An 18127-nucleotide genomic window follows, 5' to 3' on the forward strand; every position below is an offset into this window, starting at 1 on the left:
GGAAAAGTCTTTCACTACAAGAGAGGTGTCAGGCAAGGGGACCCACTTTCTCCTCTGCTTTTTGTACTGGATGCTGATCTCCTTCAATCTATTCTCAATGCAGCAATGATCACCAACCTCATCCATTCTCCCCTGCAGCACTCTTCATGTCCAGACTTCCCTGTCATTCAGTATGCTGATGACACCATTTTGGTTCTCCCTGCAAATTCTAGTCAAATCAATCAAGTCAAAAGCCTGTTGCTACACTTTGCGGATTTCACTGGCTTGCGAGTCAATTACCACAAGTCAGTTCTGGTACCCATGCATGTAACAGCAAGCAACCTCCAGGGTATTTTGAACATCTTGGGGTCCCAACAAGGAGGCTTTCCCTTCACTTATCTGGGATTGCCAATGGGTATTGCCAAGCCAAAGGTTGAAGATTTCCAACCTATTATGCAACAGATTGAGAGAAGACTCACAGGCTGCTCTACAATGCTCTCTTATGATGGAAGAATTTTGCTTCTCAAGTCTGTTTTTGCTGCCCTGCCAATCTTCTTCAGGTGCACCCTTTCCTTGCCAGCTGAGGTTATTGATTAGATTAATAAATATCTCAGAAACTTCCTCTGGAGAAAATTTGGTGAAGAGCACAGAGGCATGTGTCTAGTTGCTTGGGACAAGGTTTGTACGCCAAAAAAGCAGGGCGGCCTTGGGATTTTGGATATTAAAACTCACAATGAGGCTCTACTAATGAAAAATATTTACAAGCTCCTCAATAAGGAAAATGTTCCCTGGGTTAATCTAGTATGGGAGACATATTACTCTGAAGCTCCACCAACAGATGCCCAGCAGGGCTCTTTCTGGTGGAAGGCCCACCCGAAACTTCTACCAAAATTCAAAAGAGTCTCCACATGCTTAGCTCACTCTGGAGATTCCATTCTCTTTTGGTATGATTCATGGAGCACCCCCCCCTAAAGGAACAGTTTGCGCAGCTCCATTCCTTTGCAAAAGATGACAAAATCACCCTCAAGTCTTTTATGGATACTTCAGATCACACTGAACTTTTCAACTTGCCTCTCTCAAATTTGGCCTTTGAACAGCTCACAGAACTGGAATCTTCTCTCCCAACTTTGAACAGCCAGCAACCAGATAAATGGATATGTAACAAGCACCCAAGGAACTTTTCCTCAATGAAAATGTACAAGGAGATTGTTGGCACCCATGAGGAGCACCCCTTTTTCAAACTCATCTAGAAAAGCACAGCCAGGCTCAAACATAAAATCTTCTTTTGGCTTATTGCTCGTGATTGAGTCAACACCAGAGACATGCTTATTAGGAGGGGAATGCACCTGGATGACAAAAGTTGTCCCTCATGTTCACATAATTGTGATGAAATCTTGATGCACATGTTGTGGGACTGTGATTTTGCATGTGCATGCTGGGACCAGATTATCCCTAACAGGCTAAGAGGCACCTCAGTGTTTGAAAATTCTCTTCTTGCTGCAAGGCTTCTGCCGAAGGAATTTGCTCTTGAAGTAATTATGACTGGATGCTGGGCCATTTGGACTCAGAGAAATGGAAAGGTTTTCAAAAACATCCAACACACTGCACAGACTTGGAAGGCTTCTTTCAAAAATGAGCTGCTTCTTCTTCAGCACAAGATCAAGGATAAGCACTCACTGCTTTCTTACAATGGGTGATGAATAATTTTTAAGTTATATACCATGTTAGAGAAAACTGGAGTAGGTTGATTTTTTGTTGCTGTACTTTGTACCTTTTATTTTATTTATATAAATGAAAATATACCGTAGAACGATTGTTCTACGGTTCTAGGCTTCAAAAAAATAGGCAACCAAATAAATTGAGATGCATGGTGTATCATCCCATGAAAAGTGAGTAGTGGTAGAAAAAATTTACACATGATGGGATGCCGAAAATCGTACATGATCTACTCTCAAGGTCGACAGAAGCCATAATGGTGCCAAGCAGCTGAAACAACTGCGCTAATTCATGTGTGGTCGTGGCTGAGAGGACCGACTTGAGCTTGCCATACCAAGAGCCATGCACAAATTGTGATCTTACCGAGCAGTATTTTTAACATCAGAAAGGAAAAGGATATGAAACCAATCCACCAGGTGTTTCTCGGTGCACCATGTGCCATCCATAAGGATATGGTTTGTTCATCTCCCAACGCGCAAGTGGTTGCATTCTATACTAGGGGAACAAATGTGTAAACAGTTTTCATAATGGGTGTGGTGTCGACCCGGAGTGAATATGCATCCCTAATCACTCCTAAACCAATTCTAGCATGGTAAATTATTTTCTTGCAGTATCTACTCCCTCCGGTCCTTTTTACTCTGCATATTAGGTTTGTCCGAAGTCAATCTCATCCAACTTTGACCAAGTTTATATAAAAAATTATAGACATTCACATAACAACACCAATATCATTAGATTCATCTTGGAATATATTTTCATATTATATTTATTAGATATTATAGATGCTAATAATTTCTAATATAAATTTGGTCAAACTTAGCAAAGTTTGACTTTCTGCAAATCTAATGTGCAGAGTAAAAAGGACCGGAGGGAATACTCAACAAGCTTGCAAAACATGGCTTGTGCTCTGAGTTCTCTAACGCCTAATCTGCCACATTCTTTTGCAGGACGGCTTTGGTTCAACGCCCATGTAGTGACCGCCATGTTCCTGCTTGCATTTTTCAGAAAAAGGAACACATGATCTTGTATATTTTTTGCAAGCTATAATCAGGCCACATAACACAGGACATGAAATGTCACGGGACTGTGGATAGTACCGCATTGCTCTTTTCAATCTATCGCCCCAGGACAGGAGTCCAGGCATCCACCCCGGTAGGCATCCATCAATATTCTGAATCACTGGGTTGCAGCATGTGTTATGTAATCTTATGAGTGGACAAGGGCAAACATGATAGGTTCAGGGCAGGGAGTCAATTGGGCAGCCCAAAATTTGCACGACTTTTGTAGCCAAAATATCACCCATATTAAGAGACACAAACATACTCTTAAGATAGTTGATTTTTAGGCCAGAGAATTCCAAAAATACTGTGAGAATTTTCTTAATTACTCTAGCCTAGTCAACATTACCCTTAAGCAAAATCAACATATCATCTATATATTGTAGAACTGGAAAAGGTTTTTGGCAGTGCAAGGCGTGAATGAGAAGTCCATCAGTGAATGTATGGCCGCACATCCCCTGTAAGACGTCTTCGATTTCTTATTGCATTCTCAAGATATGATTTTATTTTCTATGTTAAGAATACCACGAATATCATTTCTTTGCTAAACTTCACATGAGAGTGGAACAATCAACCAGTTTGTTGACAAATATTTTCTTGGACAATTTGATTTTTAACTATTTTTTAGATTTTACATTCATAAGAGGTGCACATGTGCCCAATTTTCGTTATTTTTCTTTCTATATTGTTTTTTTAAAAGCATTCTTTTCAGTACTCCTTCTGTTCATTTTTATAAAACCTTGAAAACATTTCAGATAATATGTAAAACAGCCTATTTTAAATTGTCTAAAACGACTTACAAAAGTGAACTGAGGAGCAGTACATTGGTTGGTTGCTTGGATCCCATCTAACACGATATATATGCAACCTCCTGGTTGCGCTACGCTACCGGCACCAAGCACACTGGCACCTACCATCGCTCTACTCCGCTTCGAGTCCACAGCACCTCGCGCGCGCTCTACCCACCATAAGCCTTCGGGCCTTCCGGGAGCCCAAGCCATGGCGCGCAAGAAGATCCGGGAGTACGACTCCAAGCTCCTCCTCAAGGAGCACCTCAAGCGCCTGGCCGGCATCGACCTGCACATCCTCTCCGCCCAGGTCAGTCACCACCCACTCTGATCTGGAATTTCGAGAAGTTTTTCTTTTTGAGCGATACCTGGTTGGATCTCTGCATATTCTCGCATGATCCGGGCGGCCTGGAAGATTGCATTGATCCAGCTCGGACGAGCAGTGATAAGCCAATGCAGAACTGCCATTCTAATAAGTTTAGGGCCGAAACAGTTCCTCGTTTAGGATGGAGATCTGGCTCGAGATCGTGCCAAGAAGCAATTTATCTGCATTGGTGATTGAGAGTCCCATTACTGGAACTGTTCTTCGTGAGGTCTTTGGGAATAAAGCCAAAGGTGCAGTTTGGTACTGGCGGTTGTGTTAGGTGCAACAAATCTTTCAAAAATTATTGTCGTCTTACTTAGATCCGAAGTTGTCCTGCACCGTGTGATATAGTTTGTCGATTATTTGCAAATGGTTAGTTATGTCTTGCACTGTGTGATACGCAGGAGGGTGACAGTGACACTCTGGGTATTCACCATTTCTTTTGTTACTTTTGGGTATTCATCATTTCTTTTGTTACTTTTGGAGTCTGCCGTCATTCCGAATCGATAGGCCTGGTTTACATAAATCGAAATCTGAACATTTGAAAAAATAGATCGTAATCCGAGTGACTCCAGTCTTAAATAATGGTTCTGATTTGAAATGGTCTATCTATATTTGATATCTGACAAGGTTTGTTTGACTGATCTGATCCTGTAAGTTGTTTACTGAAAGGTCACACAATCGACGGACTTTGCGGAGCTTGTGAACCAGCATCCATGGCTGTCGACCACCAAACTGGTTGTGAAGCCTGACATGCTGTTCGGGAAGCGTGGGAAGAGTGGCCTTGTGGCACTCAACCTGGATGTAGCCCAAGTCAAGGAGTTTGTGAAGGAGCGGTTGGGAGTCGAGGTAATTGAAGGCCATTCTTATCCTTTGTGTGCATGAGAACGAAGTGAATTCTGATCTATGTGTGCATGTTTGATTTATTCAGGTCGAGATGGGTGGCTGCAAAGCTCCAATTACCACCTTCATAGTTGAGCCGTTTGTCCCCCACGATCAAGAGTACTACCTTTCAGTTGTGTCCGAAAGGTTGGGTAGCACCATTAGCTTCTCGGAATGTGGAGGCATTGAAATCGAGGAGAACTGGGACAAGGTTAAGACAGTCTTTCTTCCGACTGAGAAGCCAATGACACCTGATGCTTGTGCTCCCTTGATTGCAACCCTTCCACTGGAGGTACCTATACTGTAACGCTACTTACCTCATTACCTTGCGTTGTTGATTTCATTAGCTTGCTGTCTGTCACATGTTGATAATAGTTTCACTGTCTGTTTGTTTATCAGGCACGCGGAAAGATTGGTGATTTCATCAAAGGAGTGTTTGCTGTCTTCCAAGGTGCTGCAGATTCGGAGAGGGCCTACTTGTCATTAGTAGTAATGTTATTCGTCATTAGCTTTCTCGGCTTCCCATATTCACAATAAATTTGCTCCTCTTTTGCAGACTTAGATTTCTCATTTATTGAGATGAACCCATTCACCATGGTGAATGGGGAGCCATATCCGCTGGACATGAGAGGAGAATTGGATGACACTGCATCTTTCAAGAACTTCAAGAAGTTAGTTTCTTGATCCCCAGTGGTATGATTCTCCATGTGATTGTTGTATTAAACAGTTCTGACAAAATTGCAGGTGGGGAAATTTAGAATTCCCTCTACCATTCGGCAGAGTTCTCAGTTCTACAGAAAGTTTTATCCATGAGCTGGACGATAAGGTATTATCCAACATCTGGAATCACATTTCTGTTTTTTTTCTTTTCCTTTTTCCACCTGAAGTATGAATTACCAATTACTAACATTACCTAGGTTTGCACACGAGTGTAATATAAATACTTGCACTGACCTGTATGATTTGTTGAGCTATGCGTTGAGTGTGGTATGGTATCCATTCTTTCAGACCAGCGCGTCTTTGAAGTTCACAGTTTTGAACCCAAAGGGACGCATCTGGACAATGGTTGCTGGAGGTGGTGCCAGTGTCATATACGCTGACACGGTAAGCACGCCTTTTTGCCTGATTCTAAGTTAGCTGTGGGGGTATTCCATGTTACCATCTGTTGACCAGAATTGGCTTGTATACATGACTAAAGTTTTCTTTGGTTTGCCAGGTTGGAGATTTGGGATATGCTTCAGAGTTAGGAAATTATGCAGAATACAGTGGTGCTCCCAACCAGGAGGAGGTTCTGCAGTATGCTAGAGTAGTACTTGATGTAAGCATTCAAGATAACATTTTATGACACTACTCTTCACTTCATGTAGGTTCATATGTTAACAATATTATTCAATGCAGTGTGTGACTGCGGACCCTGATGGCCGCAAGAGAGCCCTTCTCATTGGAGGTGGTATAGCCAACTTCACTGATGTCGCTGCCACTTTTAGTGGCATCATTCAGGCATTAAGAGAGAAGGTATACAGTAGCACTTAACCTGCAACTCTGGCTAGTGTTGTATTCTCCTTTTACTTCCGCATCTAATTTGCCACCTCACTATAAAATATACTTTCAGGAATCCAAGTTAAAGGCATCCAGGATGCACCTCTATGTTCGACGAGGTGGTCCAAATTACCAAACTGGACTGGCGAAAATGCGCAAGCTTGGTGCAGAAATCGGTGTTCCGATTGAGGTACTGTTGTAGTCTATCTCCTAGGTATCTTATGCACAAAGCTTGCGCTGAACTATTTCCATTGCTATGAAAAAATCTTCATCGGTTTGTTCAACATAAAACACTCACCGAAAACGAAAGCCCATCTGTTTCTGGTTGGTGGTTCAGAGCCGCTATCCCTGTACAGGTGAGCTGATTATGTCTTGAACAATCCACTGCAGGTGTATGGACCGGAAGAGACAATGACTGGCATCTGCAAGCAAGCAATTGAATGCATTATGGCGGCATCATAAATCAGGATACAGTTCAGAAGTAGTTTGAGATCTACAAACAAGAAACTGGCTGCCGCATAAATGAGAGCATAGTGGCATTAGGTTCACATCACATGGTTGATTAGTTTCTTCAGAAGTTATTTGAACAAAGACACATATATTGTTATCGTAAAGGAACCTGTACTGTTGTAATGTGACAAACAGAAGATTTATTACCATGCAAACCGGTATGTCCGTAGCCTGTTACAAGCACGGAATTGCAATGATCTTGATTGGACTGCCTCATACACACCTGCTATTGGGTTTGTTGTGTTACTGAACTTGTTCAGAAATTGCATGTCCTCACAACTTTCTAGAGAAGCTGCACTCGAGAATATGCCTCCTATTTGCCGCGTAGGTCGCTGTGTAGCGACCTAGCGCACAACCCACCCACCCGCCTGTCCAGGGTATGGCCAGCCCATTTTGATTTTTTCCACCGGTTTTGGGAAGGTTCTAAAACCTTCCTTGAGTCGGGTTTTTCTTTTTCATTTCTATTTTGGCCTGGTTACTTATTTATTTACTTATGGAGAGATATAGGGAGCAAAAGAAGGACTTGCATATGGTGTTCATTGAATTGGAGAAGGCCTATGATAAGATACCGCGGAATGTCATGTGGTGGGCCTTGGAGAAACACAAAGTCCCAGCAAAATACATTACCCTCATCAAGGACATGTACGATAATGTTGTGACAAGTGTTCGAACAAGTAATGTCGACACTGATGACTTCCCGATTAAGATAGGACTGCATCAGGGGTCAGCTTTGAGCCCTTATCTTTTTGCATTGGTGATGGATGAGGTCACAAGGGATATACAAGGAGATATCCCATAGTGTATGCTCTTTGCGGATGATGTGGTGCTAGTTGACGATAGTCGGACGGGGGTAAATAGGAAGTTAGAGTTATGGAGACAAACCTTGGAATCGAAAGGGTTTAGGCTTAGTAGAACTAAAACCGAGTACATGATGTGCGGTTTCAGTACTACTAGGTGTGAGGAGGAGGTTAGCCTTGATGGCCAGGTGGTACCTCAGAAGGACACCTTTCGGTATTTGGGGTCAATGCTGCAGGAGGATGGGGGTATTGATGAAGATGTGAACCATCGAATCAAAGCCGGATGGATGAAGTGGCGCCAAGCTTCTGGCATTCTATGTGACAAGAGAGTGCCACAAAAGCTAAAAGGCAAGTTCTACAGGACGGCGGTTCGACCCACAATGTTGTATGGCGCTGAGTGTTGGCTGACTAAAAGGCGACATGTTTAACAGTTAGGTGTGGCGGAGATGCGTATGTTGAGATGGATGTGTGGCCACACGAGGAAGGATCGAGTCCGGAATGATGATATACGAGATAGAGTTGGGGTAGCACCAATTGAAGAGAAGCTTATCCAACATCGTCTGAGATGGTTTGGGCATATTCAGCGCAGGCCTCCAGAAGCTTCGGTGCATAGTGGACGGCTAAAGCGTGCGGAGAATGTCAAGAGAGGGCGGGATAGACCGAATTTGACATGGGAGGAGTCCGTTAAGAGAGACCTGAAGGATTGGAGTATCACCAAAGAGCTAGCTATGGACATGGGTGCGTGGAAGCTTGCTATCCATGTGCCAGAGCCATGAGTTGGTTGCGAGATCTTATGGGTTTCACCTCTAGCCTACCCCAACTTGTTTGAGACTAAAGGCTTTGTTGTTGTTGTTGTTTTCCTTTGTCTCTTCTATTATTTTCTTTTTTTCATTTCCGTTTTCCTTCTTTTTCATGTTTTTCTTTTATTTTTATTCTTCTTATTTATTTATTTATATATTTTCTTTCTTTCCTTTTCATTTCATTTTGTGAACATCTTTCAAATTCGTGAACATTTTTTAAAATCATGAACAATCTGTAAATTTCCGAATATTTTTTAAATCATGATCATTTTTGGAATTCTCAACATTTTGTTACAAATTAGTGAACATTTTTTGAAATCATGAATATTATGCAAATTCGCGAACATTTTTTACAAATTCATGAGAACAATTTTCTGATTTGTATTTTTTTTTTTACAAATTTGCAAATATTTTTTGAACCGGCGAATAAATTTTTTAATTTATAAACATTTTTTACAACTTTGCAATTTTTTTTGAAATCATGAAGAGTTTTCTAAATTGGCGATCAGTTTTTTAAATTCACAAATATTTTTGAAATGGATGATTTTTTCAAATTGATGAACATTTTTGAATCAGCAAATATTTTTTGAAGGGATGAACTTTTTTTTGAAATTTGGTAACAAATTTTGAAATTCAGGAACATTTTAAAAAATCAGGAACAATTATTGAATTAATGATTTTTTTTAATTCATGAACTTTTTTGAATACACATATTTTTTTTGAAAATTATTATTTTTTATTATCGAATATTATTGGAATATGTGAGCATTTTCTTCAAAATCACAATTTTTTTTCCAAAGTCATGATTTTTTTGAATTCACATAAATTTTATGTTTTTCAATATTTTTATATTTTTTGCAATTTTGAATTTTGGAACTATGTTGAAATCCTGAATTATTTTAAAGAAGAAAAATGAAAAGCAAAAAAATCAAAAGAAAAGAAAACAAAACGAAAAAAGCAGGGCGCGTCCTGCCCACATGGCCTCGCCCAAAAGGGACGCAGGTGGAGGTCGGGTGCGTTATGCTTGTTTGCGGCGCGCATTGCCCCAAATAGGAGGTCCCGTCCATTGTATCTTCACCCTGATCACACAAGTAGCAGGTAGATGGCTGATCTTGTAGGCCCCTACTTGTACCTCTCCCCGATTTCCACATACGTACTGAATCGACAACTAGATGAAAAATTTGCAATTAAGAGGGGACCAACTCTTTCAAATGGCATTGGCACAAGGGATACAACCCTAGCCATCGAACATCAGGCGGTAGGCTAAGGGCCTCTTTGATTCGTAGGATTTTGAAAATATAGGAATAGGAAAAGTATAGGGTTGGAGTGGCATGCCCACTTGAATCCTATAAGATTAACAATGAGTGTTTGATGCCACAGGAAAAACAAAGGAATTGTAAAAAAAGGTTGGAGTGGATGTTAGATATCCTATGAAATGTAGTACAAAAGATTCCATAGGAAAAATTCCTAAGGATCCAATCCTATGAATCAAAGGACCAACATAGAAAAAATCCTAAGAGTTTCAATCCTCCAGAAATCCTATAAAATTCCTTCGAATCAAAGGAGCCCTAAGGTGGGTGCGTAAACCTCTGGCCGCCACTACTAGATCGTCCTATCGTGAGAATATGGATTGAGATGCATTGACTGCACAACATCCCAGAGATAAAAGTATTGCAGCAGGCCTTGAGTTGATAGATCACCTGAGGTATCCCAACCTAGCGGCGCACGTGAATTCCTTCCCTGACCGAATGATTGGACAGCCGGCAGCGCACAACTCAACCTATCTAGCCTCTTTGATACGGTTAGGACGGAAGCCAAGTTAGGCATTGGGCGACCACGGGCGCGAGCGACCTAGCTGCATGGTGACCTCAAACGTATCTATAAATTTTTATCGTTAAATGCTATTATATTATCATTTTGTATGCTTTTTATACTATTTTATATTATTTTTCTGGACTAACTTATTAGTGTAGTGCCCAGTGCGGGTTCCTGTTTTTTTTGCATGTTTTTGGTTTCGCGGAAAATCCATATCTAGGAGGATCCAAACATGATGAAAATTTACGACGATTGTTGATGAAAAATAAGACCCTAAAAGTTTCAGGAGAAGGCCAGAAGATGGATGAGGGCCCACAAGCCCAGGGGCGCAACCTACCCCCTGGCCGCGCCATCTAGGCTTGTGGGGCCCCTATTGCTTCGTTTGACCTAATTCCTCCGCCTATAAATCCCATAATTCCCGGAACCCCCAGAGAGACAGACGAGAGAATTTATCGCCGCCGCAAGCCTTTGTTCCAAAGTGATCCCATCGGGAGCCCTATTTCGGTGCTTTGCCAGAGGGGAAGCCACCGCGGGAGCAGGGAGGCCTCTTCCTCAACCTTGTTGCCTCCATGATGATGTGTGAGTAGTTTCTTTAGGACCTACGAGTCCATAGTAGTAGCTAGACGACTTCTCCTCTTTCTCTTTTGGATCTTTAATACAATAATCTCCTCTGAGATCAATCCGATGTAATTCTTGTGGTGTGTTTGTTGGGAACCGGTGATTTGTGGATTTGTGATCAGATTGTTCATTGAATATAACTGAATCTTTTGAAGTTTCTTTGTTGTATGATTGAGTAGCTATGTATGCTTTCCGAGCTATTTGTCTTCTGTGGCCAAGATAGATGGGTAACTCTTCACAGGGAGTGGTGAATAGTGGTGGGCTCAACCTCACGGTGATCTATATCCGAGTGACAGAATGGGGAGAAGGCACATGATCTATTGTTGGTACTAAGGATAAAACGATGGCGATTGATCTTATTGCTAAGTTTCTTTTTGTCTACATCATGTCATCTTTCTTATTGTGTCATTCTATTTTTCAACTAACTTAATTACTTGAGATGCATTTTGGATAGCGGTTTCAGGGTGGAGTAATAGTAGTAGATGCAACAGTCTACTTGTCACGGATGTGATGCCTATACGAGATTATGCCATGAATGATCATAGTTATGAATGCCGCTTATTTGTCAATTTCCCAACATTAATTTGTTTACCATGCCACTACCTACTTTCGAGAGAGAAGTCACTAGTGAACCTATGGCCCCTGGGTCCATTCTCTATTAATACTTGCGGTTCTCTATTACTCTTTTAATATTTTCCTTTTTGCCATATCACTATCTATCACTATTTGCGTTTAACCTTGCAACTAGCAAGACGAGGGGATTGACAACCCCTTGCCAAGTGTGAGAGCCTGGCTTATTAGGGATGATAGACTACTCATATCAATAAGGACTTCCTTCCTTTCTGGTAGCCCATTCAGAAAGAACTCCAAAGTTTAGCATGCTCAGCTTGGAGCAACTTCAGGATGGGTGACTGATTGGGAAGTTGGTCCTAGGTGCGCACGAGTGAGGACAAAGTGCATAGGAAAGCCTAGTGTTGATTTGTGGGGCCAGTCTAGACCCCGCCAGGAGTAACAGCCAGTAACCGGCCAGTGTGTCCGAGGCGTTACAAGTTGGTATCAGAGCCAACCCTCGTGGTTACACAGATGTTTGCGGGTCGGGTGCGTAGTCATGTTGTGCATGACGTTTGTGACCTATCATGGCACACAACATGCCACATGTGCTGGACTGGACAACACAAACATATGTGCCAAGAGGGAATGTTCCTATGGGACTTCCCAGGTGCGCAAAAGTGAGGTCAAAGTGCGCAGGAAAGACTAATGTTGATCTGTGGGGCCAGTCTAGATCCCGCCAGGAGTAACGGCCAGTAACAAGTAGGTGTGTCGGGGCGTTACACCAAGTTGGGTGCACGCATTTATTTTGTTTGTGTACAGGTGTTGTTTATCTTGCTAGCTTGTAGACTCCTACTGGTTCGATTAAACCTTGGTTCTTAATTGAGGTAAATACTTTCTGTTGTTGTGCTACATCGCCCTTCCTCTCGGGGGAAATCCAACAACTCCTATAGGAGTAACACATTGCTCTCGGATGCTAATGGGATTATACAAACTCTTCTTCTACCAATGAATTGAAACACAAGGATTTAGGGTTTTCTTGAAAAAAACACCGAGCGGTTGGCAATCGCACGAGCACTCACTTTTGCCACAACTAATGGAACAACCTTCATAGTAGATTTTTTATTGAACCATCTATCTCTCCAGAATCCAAACTTGATGTCACTACCATTTTCCAATGCAGTAAACTGTTGAACATGGCCGAGAGCAAGGATCAGAAAATATTGTGATTTTTAAAGAATGATTTTGATATTACGAGATAAAAACATAGAGCTGTGTATAGAAGGGGTCATTTTTCAGACCAATCAGCTAATCCTTGAATTCTCCAATCACTATTTTAGAGCCAATCAGCTACCAAGGGCCCTAGAGGGCAAATGCTGAAACTCAATGTGGATGGGGGCATTCATTGAAAGTGTAGGCTCCTTCTACTTTTTTAGGTTCAGGCAGTTGGGGTGTTGTTGTTCCAGGTGAGCGCGCATGGTGTGGTGTTTGCCCTGGAACTGGCCTACTGAATTTTGCTGATGTTGTGGGCCTTACTGATTCGTAGCATTTCAAAAACACGGGAACAGAAAAAAAACATAGGACTTGTCGTGGTTTTGTTACGACAAATGTCCTCATAGGAGAACTTAGGTGTGAGGCCATCACAACAAGATGGTAGCTTGAATGGGGTTGGTTGGAACTAAGAGACGCGAGTTTTACCTAGGTTCGGCCCCTCGCGGTGGAGGTAAAAACTACATCCTGCTTGATTGCTATTGATGATGATGCTCATGATTACAAGGGCGGTGTTTCGCTACCTCTATCTTGAGAGCTATTGATTTGTCCCTCTCCAATCTGTCCCTCTTGTGGTGCCTTTCCCCTCCTTATATAAGTTGAAGGAGACAACTTACATGTAGAGTCCTAGTAGGATTAGGACTAGTCTATTAGAAGTCGAATCCTAGTCTAGATCCTTGTCAGGGAACTTTCCTCTTCTTGGTCGAGCCGGTCCAACGACTGTCCCTCATAAGTCGGACTTCTCTAAGTCGCCTTCTGGGCCTTGTCGCTCTCTTCGGCCCATCGACCAGGACATTGTTAAGCCGCCACTTCCTGGCTGGGTCATCCCTTCGGCCGGGTCACACCGTGGGGGTATATCCCCAACATTAGGCCCCAGGTTAGCTTGAATTTATTCATGGTATGCTCCTGGAAACAAGAATAATTAACATGTTAAGAAAAAATTGCCCGCTAAAAAGGCCGCCTTTATTCAATGAACCAACTTATGGAAATTTTGAGTTTCGTTTTCATATCAACGAGCCAGCTTGACAACCAACTTGCTGGTGCATCTCCTTTGTAGGAAAATATTTGGAATAGTAACCCATTCGTTATTGAACCAGTTTTCAAATGCCTCAACATGTTGATGTCATATTCTCGAGACATGGATTTCTTGCCAGATCATTCGTCGTAGTAATGTAGAATTGCCGGCTTGTGGATATAGAACTTTTCAAGTTAGAAGTTTCAAGGCTGTAGGGTCATGGAGGTTGAAGCCGCTGGGTCATGGAATTGGACTCCTGGAATTACGAGTCTCTGTCATATCAATAAGCCTGCTTCATAATCATCTTGCTCATGCTGGTTCCTCGCGGAAAAATATTGGGAAATAAAACATCCATCTACCTTGTGTCGGCTTCCGGTGATTTGACTTGATGGAAATTCTGGAAATAATAATTCCATATGATGTTGAGCCGGCTTTCCAGGCCTTTCTATGAATAGCTTGGAGGAGATAAACTTTGCAACTTTCTGCACCAAGCATATGTGACATGGTTGGCTCAAAACAGAGAACTTGAAGGTGTTCCTCCCTTACATCCATATTACTGGTAGCCCCCAAGTCTTAAGAGTAGAACATAGTGATATATTAAGACTTGCTTAAACATAAATGTTGCAACTATGAAGAAATCTAGGTAGTTCATCTGAGTCACCAGTCATAAACTGAATGTTTTGCATTTCACATGTGTAGCACCCAAGGGCCAGCTCATCACTATGTGATGGGGCGGGTCTTCAATTTGGACCTTATAATCTGTTGAAACAACTAAACGCTGTAGCCCCCAAGTGCCGGGTTGTCTTGCCTACTGCAACCTAGGACTTGTAACTGTCTTATGCTCATAAAACTTCAGCCAGTGTAGCCCCCAAGTGCCGGGTTGTCTTGCCTGCAGCAACCTGAGACTTTGAACTTAGTTTTGAATGTTGTAAATATATACCTGGAAGTAGTGTAGCCCCCAAGGGCCGGCTCATCATTGCATGACGGGCCGAGTCTTTCACTGAGACTTATATGACCAGTTAAAATAATTGAGTACATTAGCCCCCAAGTGCCATGTTGAGTATTCACAGCTACATGGGACTTGATGTTTTGTAGGCCAAAATTGACTGATGTAGCCCCCAAGTGTCGAGTCATGTGCCTGCGGCGACTCGGGACTCTTCCGACCATTGTAGAATAAAATCATATCAACCGTAGCCCCCAAGTGCCGGGTTGTAATGCCTTCAGCAGGTCGGGACTTCTGAGTCTGAGGGATAGTCTTATCTGGATGATGTTGCTGGGTGCCTTTCATACCAATGCGGAATTTGTTGCTAAATCCATCCAAGAGTGATGCTTTGCATAACACTTCATATTTCATTGCCTTTGATAAAGCCGGTTGCCATGATATTCTTGCTTAAATTTTTGTTCCTCTTTGCAACATTGCAATAATCCAACTTATGAATTGTCACTGGTAATTTATTATACCATGCTCCTTATTGTTAGCCGGTGTTTGGATTTAGGAATAATAGCCATATCTCTGAGCCAGCCTTGAAAACCTTAATCATTTAATATTGGTTATGATAAACCATGATTAAGACCTAGCCATTTTGGCTATCAAAGATTTGTTTGTTCCTGCAGAGTTACAATGTAACCCAAACCCAGACACACACACACACACACACACACACACACACACACACATATATATATATATATAGACACACACACACATACATACATAAACACTATTCTGATCACGGGATCAGAATAATATTCTGATCACAACCTGAACTTCCCGAGTAACGCGCCTGACCTTCCCCGAGTACTAGGTTGAACTTCAGCTAAAAGGTGTCCAAATGGGGCTTGCGATATACCGTTGGATAGTTATTGACATCAGTATCATGACCCAAGTTAAATTTTTGGCAAAATGTAAGCGGTTTAAGAGCAATTTTGAAAACAGTTTTTTCTTCATACAAAAACATGAATCGTATTTTCGATCGCATTTATAAACCGTTTGTCGGAATGAGGCAAATAATATGGCGTTGGAAATCTTCTGCAAAACCACTCCTTCCACATGTTGAAAGTTTTCTCTAATTCCCTATGGTTAAAGAGTAATTCGGAAAATCATAGAATTTCACAAACGGAACACCCGAGTTTGTATTTTCGATGCCATTTCTAAACGGCTAATCCAATTGAGGCAAATAATATGGCATTGGAAAGCTTATGAAAATGCACTACTTTTTCATGTTAAAAGTGTTTTTTCTAATTTTGGACAGTTTAAAAGTAATTTAGAAAATGGTACAAGTTCCACCGAGTTTGTATTTTCGAGCTAATTTTTTAACCGTACGTCCAAATGCAGGAAATGATACGGCGTTGGAAAGCTTGAGGAAATTCGAAACTTTTTTGTATGTATTGTTTCTCCTAATTCCTGACGGTTTTAAGTCAGTTTTGAAAATGGCTGAAAACATATTTTTGCCGTAATTTCTACAAACTTTATCGGAATGGGGCAAATAATATACTGCTGAAAAGCTACGGAAAATTCAAAACTTTTTCATGTTGATGGTTTTCTCTGATTCCTAGCCATTTTCAAGTAATTTCGAAAACGGCGAGATCATGCATTCTGCCTCTATCGTGAAACAGATTCTTCAAATATGCACCACGTGAAGAACCTGAACTTCTCAGCGTGTGTACTTGAACTTCACTCTGTTTTCGATGTGCTTTTTTTTGCTCGCGGATCTCCATCCACTACTCGTAGTTCTCCATCCACTCCCCGGAATTCAACGAGTGATATACCGATGGAAAGCTGCTGTAAACACGCAACTTTCCCGTGTTGATTATTTTTTCATACTCGCGATGGTTTTAAAAGTTTTTCATCTGAAATTCATTCAGTGTAGTAGTTAAACTTCCTGTTGTTTTCACGTTGAACTTCTGTGACGTATTTTCATTTGTAATTTCCTCATACATTCGTCAATGTCACACAAATGATATTCCTTTTGTACAAACCTCTCTCATAATAATTTTTTTAACTTTCTCCGACCGAGGATTTGAACTTACACAAATGATATTTCTACCATTTTGAGGCAAATTAGAAAATGATGAGATCATGATTTCTGCCTTCATCACGAATGGAAATGCACTGCGTGAATGTGACGCCCCGAGACCGTTGTGCCAGGTGTCTGCCAGTTATTCGCTGTTGTTGCCTTGTCATTCGCTTGCATGTTGCATCTTGTCATGTCATCATTTGCATTGCATCATCATGTTTTAAAACTTGCATCCATCCCGGCCTCCTCGTTCCTTCCGTTGTTCGTTCTGAGTCCAGGCACACTCACACGCGGCCGTGGCATGTCCGAAATAGTATTTTATAAGTGGCCAGAAAATGTTCTCAGAATGGGATGAAAGTTGGCGTGTGGTCTTATTATAGTGTAGATAGACCGCCTGTCAAGTTTCATCGCATTCGGAGTTCGTTTGATAGCCCAACCGTTAAACTATAGCGACATTATAGCCGGTCTTTTCATCGGACGTTTTCGGTCTCCGGAAACCGTGCCGGGCTGCATCTCTGCCCTCTTCTCTCAGACCAACCCGCTCTTCACAATCCGCCAGACCCAGCCTAACCCTCTCTGCACAGTGCATCGAACCCCTCACTTGCGACATTGCTTTCAATGCGGTTATGCCTCTAAGTCATGCTTCGACACGTGGGAGATATAGCCGCATCGAGGGCGTTATAAGTTGGTATCAGAGCCTTCCTCGACCTTAGGAGCCCCCACTGCTTGATCGGATTAGCAGCCGTTGTTGAGTCTAGAAAAAAATGTTTTGAGTCATTTAGGAATTATATATCGGAGAGTTTAGGAATTTTTTTTACTCCCCAGTCCCTTCATCGCTCTGGTAAGGCATCCTGACGTAGAGTTTTGACTCTTCTCTTCTCAAATTTCACTAAAAAAATTAGGATCACGCGGGTATCTTGGAATCGTTCCGATCGATTTGTGACGAGAACATTGTTCTTGGTGCCTCCTGGCATTTAGGGGTTGTGGCAGTGTCCCGGGGAGTTGAGCTCCGAGGTGTTGTCGTCACAATTTTATCATTGCAGTTCTGGAATACCTGAGTTTAGGTTTGCCGACATCGAAAAACTCTTTTATGCAGTTGTTGGTGAGATAACCTCGACGCCACCCAGTACTGGGGCGGGAGTTCGGGAGTATTGCCATAACTTGTATAACGGATGCTTTTCGAAGGTTGAGGTAGATGATTTCTGAAGGTTTCTTGGTTATGTGTTGAAGGATGGATACAACTGGATGTAGGATTTGCTAGATTTGGGTGAGATATTATGCTTCCCCTGTATCCCCAACACCTGATTGCATAACCAGAAAATTTTGGGAGTTTCATAGGTGGGAATTCAAGTAGCTCTTAGGATATCTTTTCGACAGATGTATGATATGAAATTGGGGTTCGACGTCTAGT

General features: G+C 41.9%; 1 protein-coding gene across 1 annotated transcript; it reads left to right on the plus strand.

Annotated features, from left to right (window-relative positions):
- Positions 1-3590: 3590 nt before the first annotated feature.
- On the plus strand, positions 3591-7052 carry LOC123086241 (ATP-citrate synthase alpha chain protein 2). The gene is made up of 11 exons (XM_044507961.1): positions 3591-3851; positions 4578-4754; positions 4837-5079; positions 5187-5238; positions 5344-5458; positions 5532-5613; positions 5796-5891; positions 6004-6105; positions 6186-6302; positions 6400-6516; positions 6717-7052. The coding sequence occupies exons 1-11, from the start codon at positions 3615-3617 to the stop codon at positions 6786-6788; spliced, it is 1410 nt and encodes a 469-aa protein (XP_044363896.1). The 5' UTR covers positions 3591-3614; the 3' UTR covers positions 6789-7052.
- The last annotated feature ends 11075 nt before the right edge of the window (positions 7053-18127 follow it).

This window comes from Triticum aestivum, chromosome 4A (assembly GCF_018294505.1).
Source record: "Triticum aestivum cultivar Chinese Spring chromosome 4A, IWGSC CS RefSeq v2.1, whole genome shotgun sequence".
In the NCBI taxonomy this organism is placed as follows: Eukaryota; Viridiplantae; Streptophyta; class Magnoliopsida; order Poales; family Poaceae; genus Triticum; species Triticum aestivum.

Bases quoted from the DNA above. Each gene is read 5' to 3' on its own strand.
- LOC123086241 (XM_044507961.1), top strand. From the start codon at position 3,615: ATGCAACCTCCTGGTTGCGCTACGCTACCGGCACCAAGCACACTGGCA. The intron at 3,852-4,577 runs GTCAGTCACCAC...GTTTACTGAAAG, and splicing joins TGCACATCCTCTCCGCCCAG to GTCACACAATCGACGGACTT. The intron at 5,892-6,003 runs GTAAGCACGCCT...TTGGTTTGCCAG, and splicing joins GTGTCATATACGCTGACACG to GTTGGAGATTTGGGATATGC.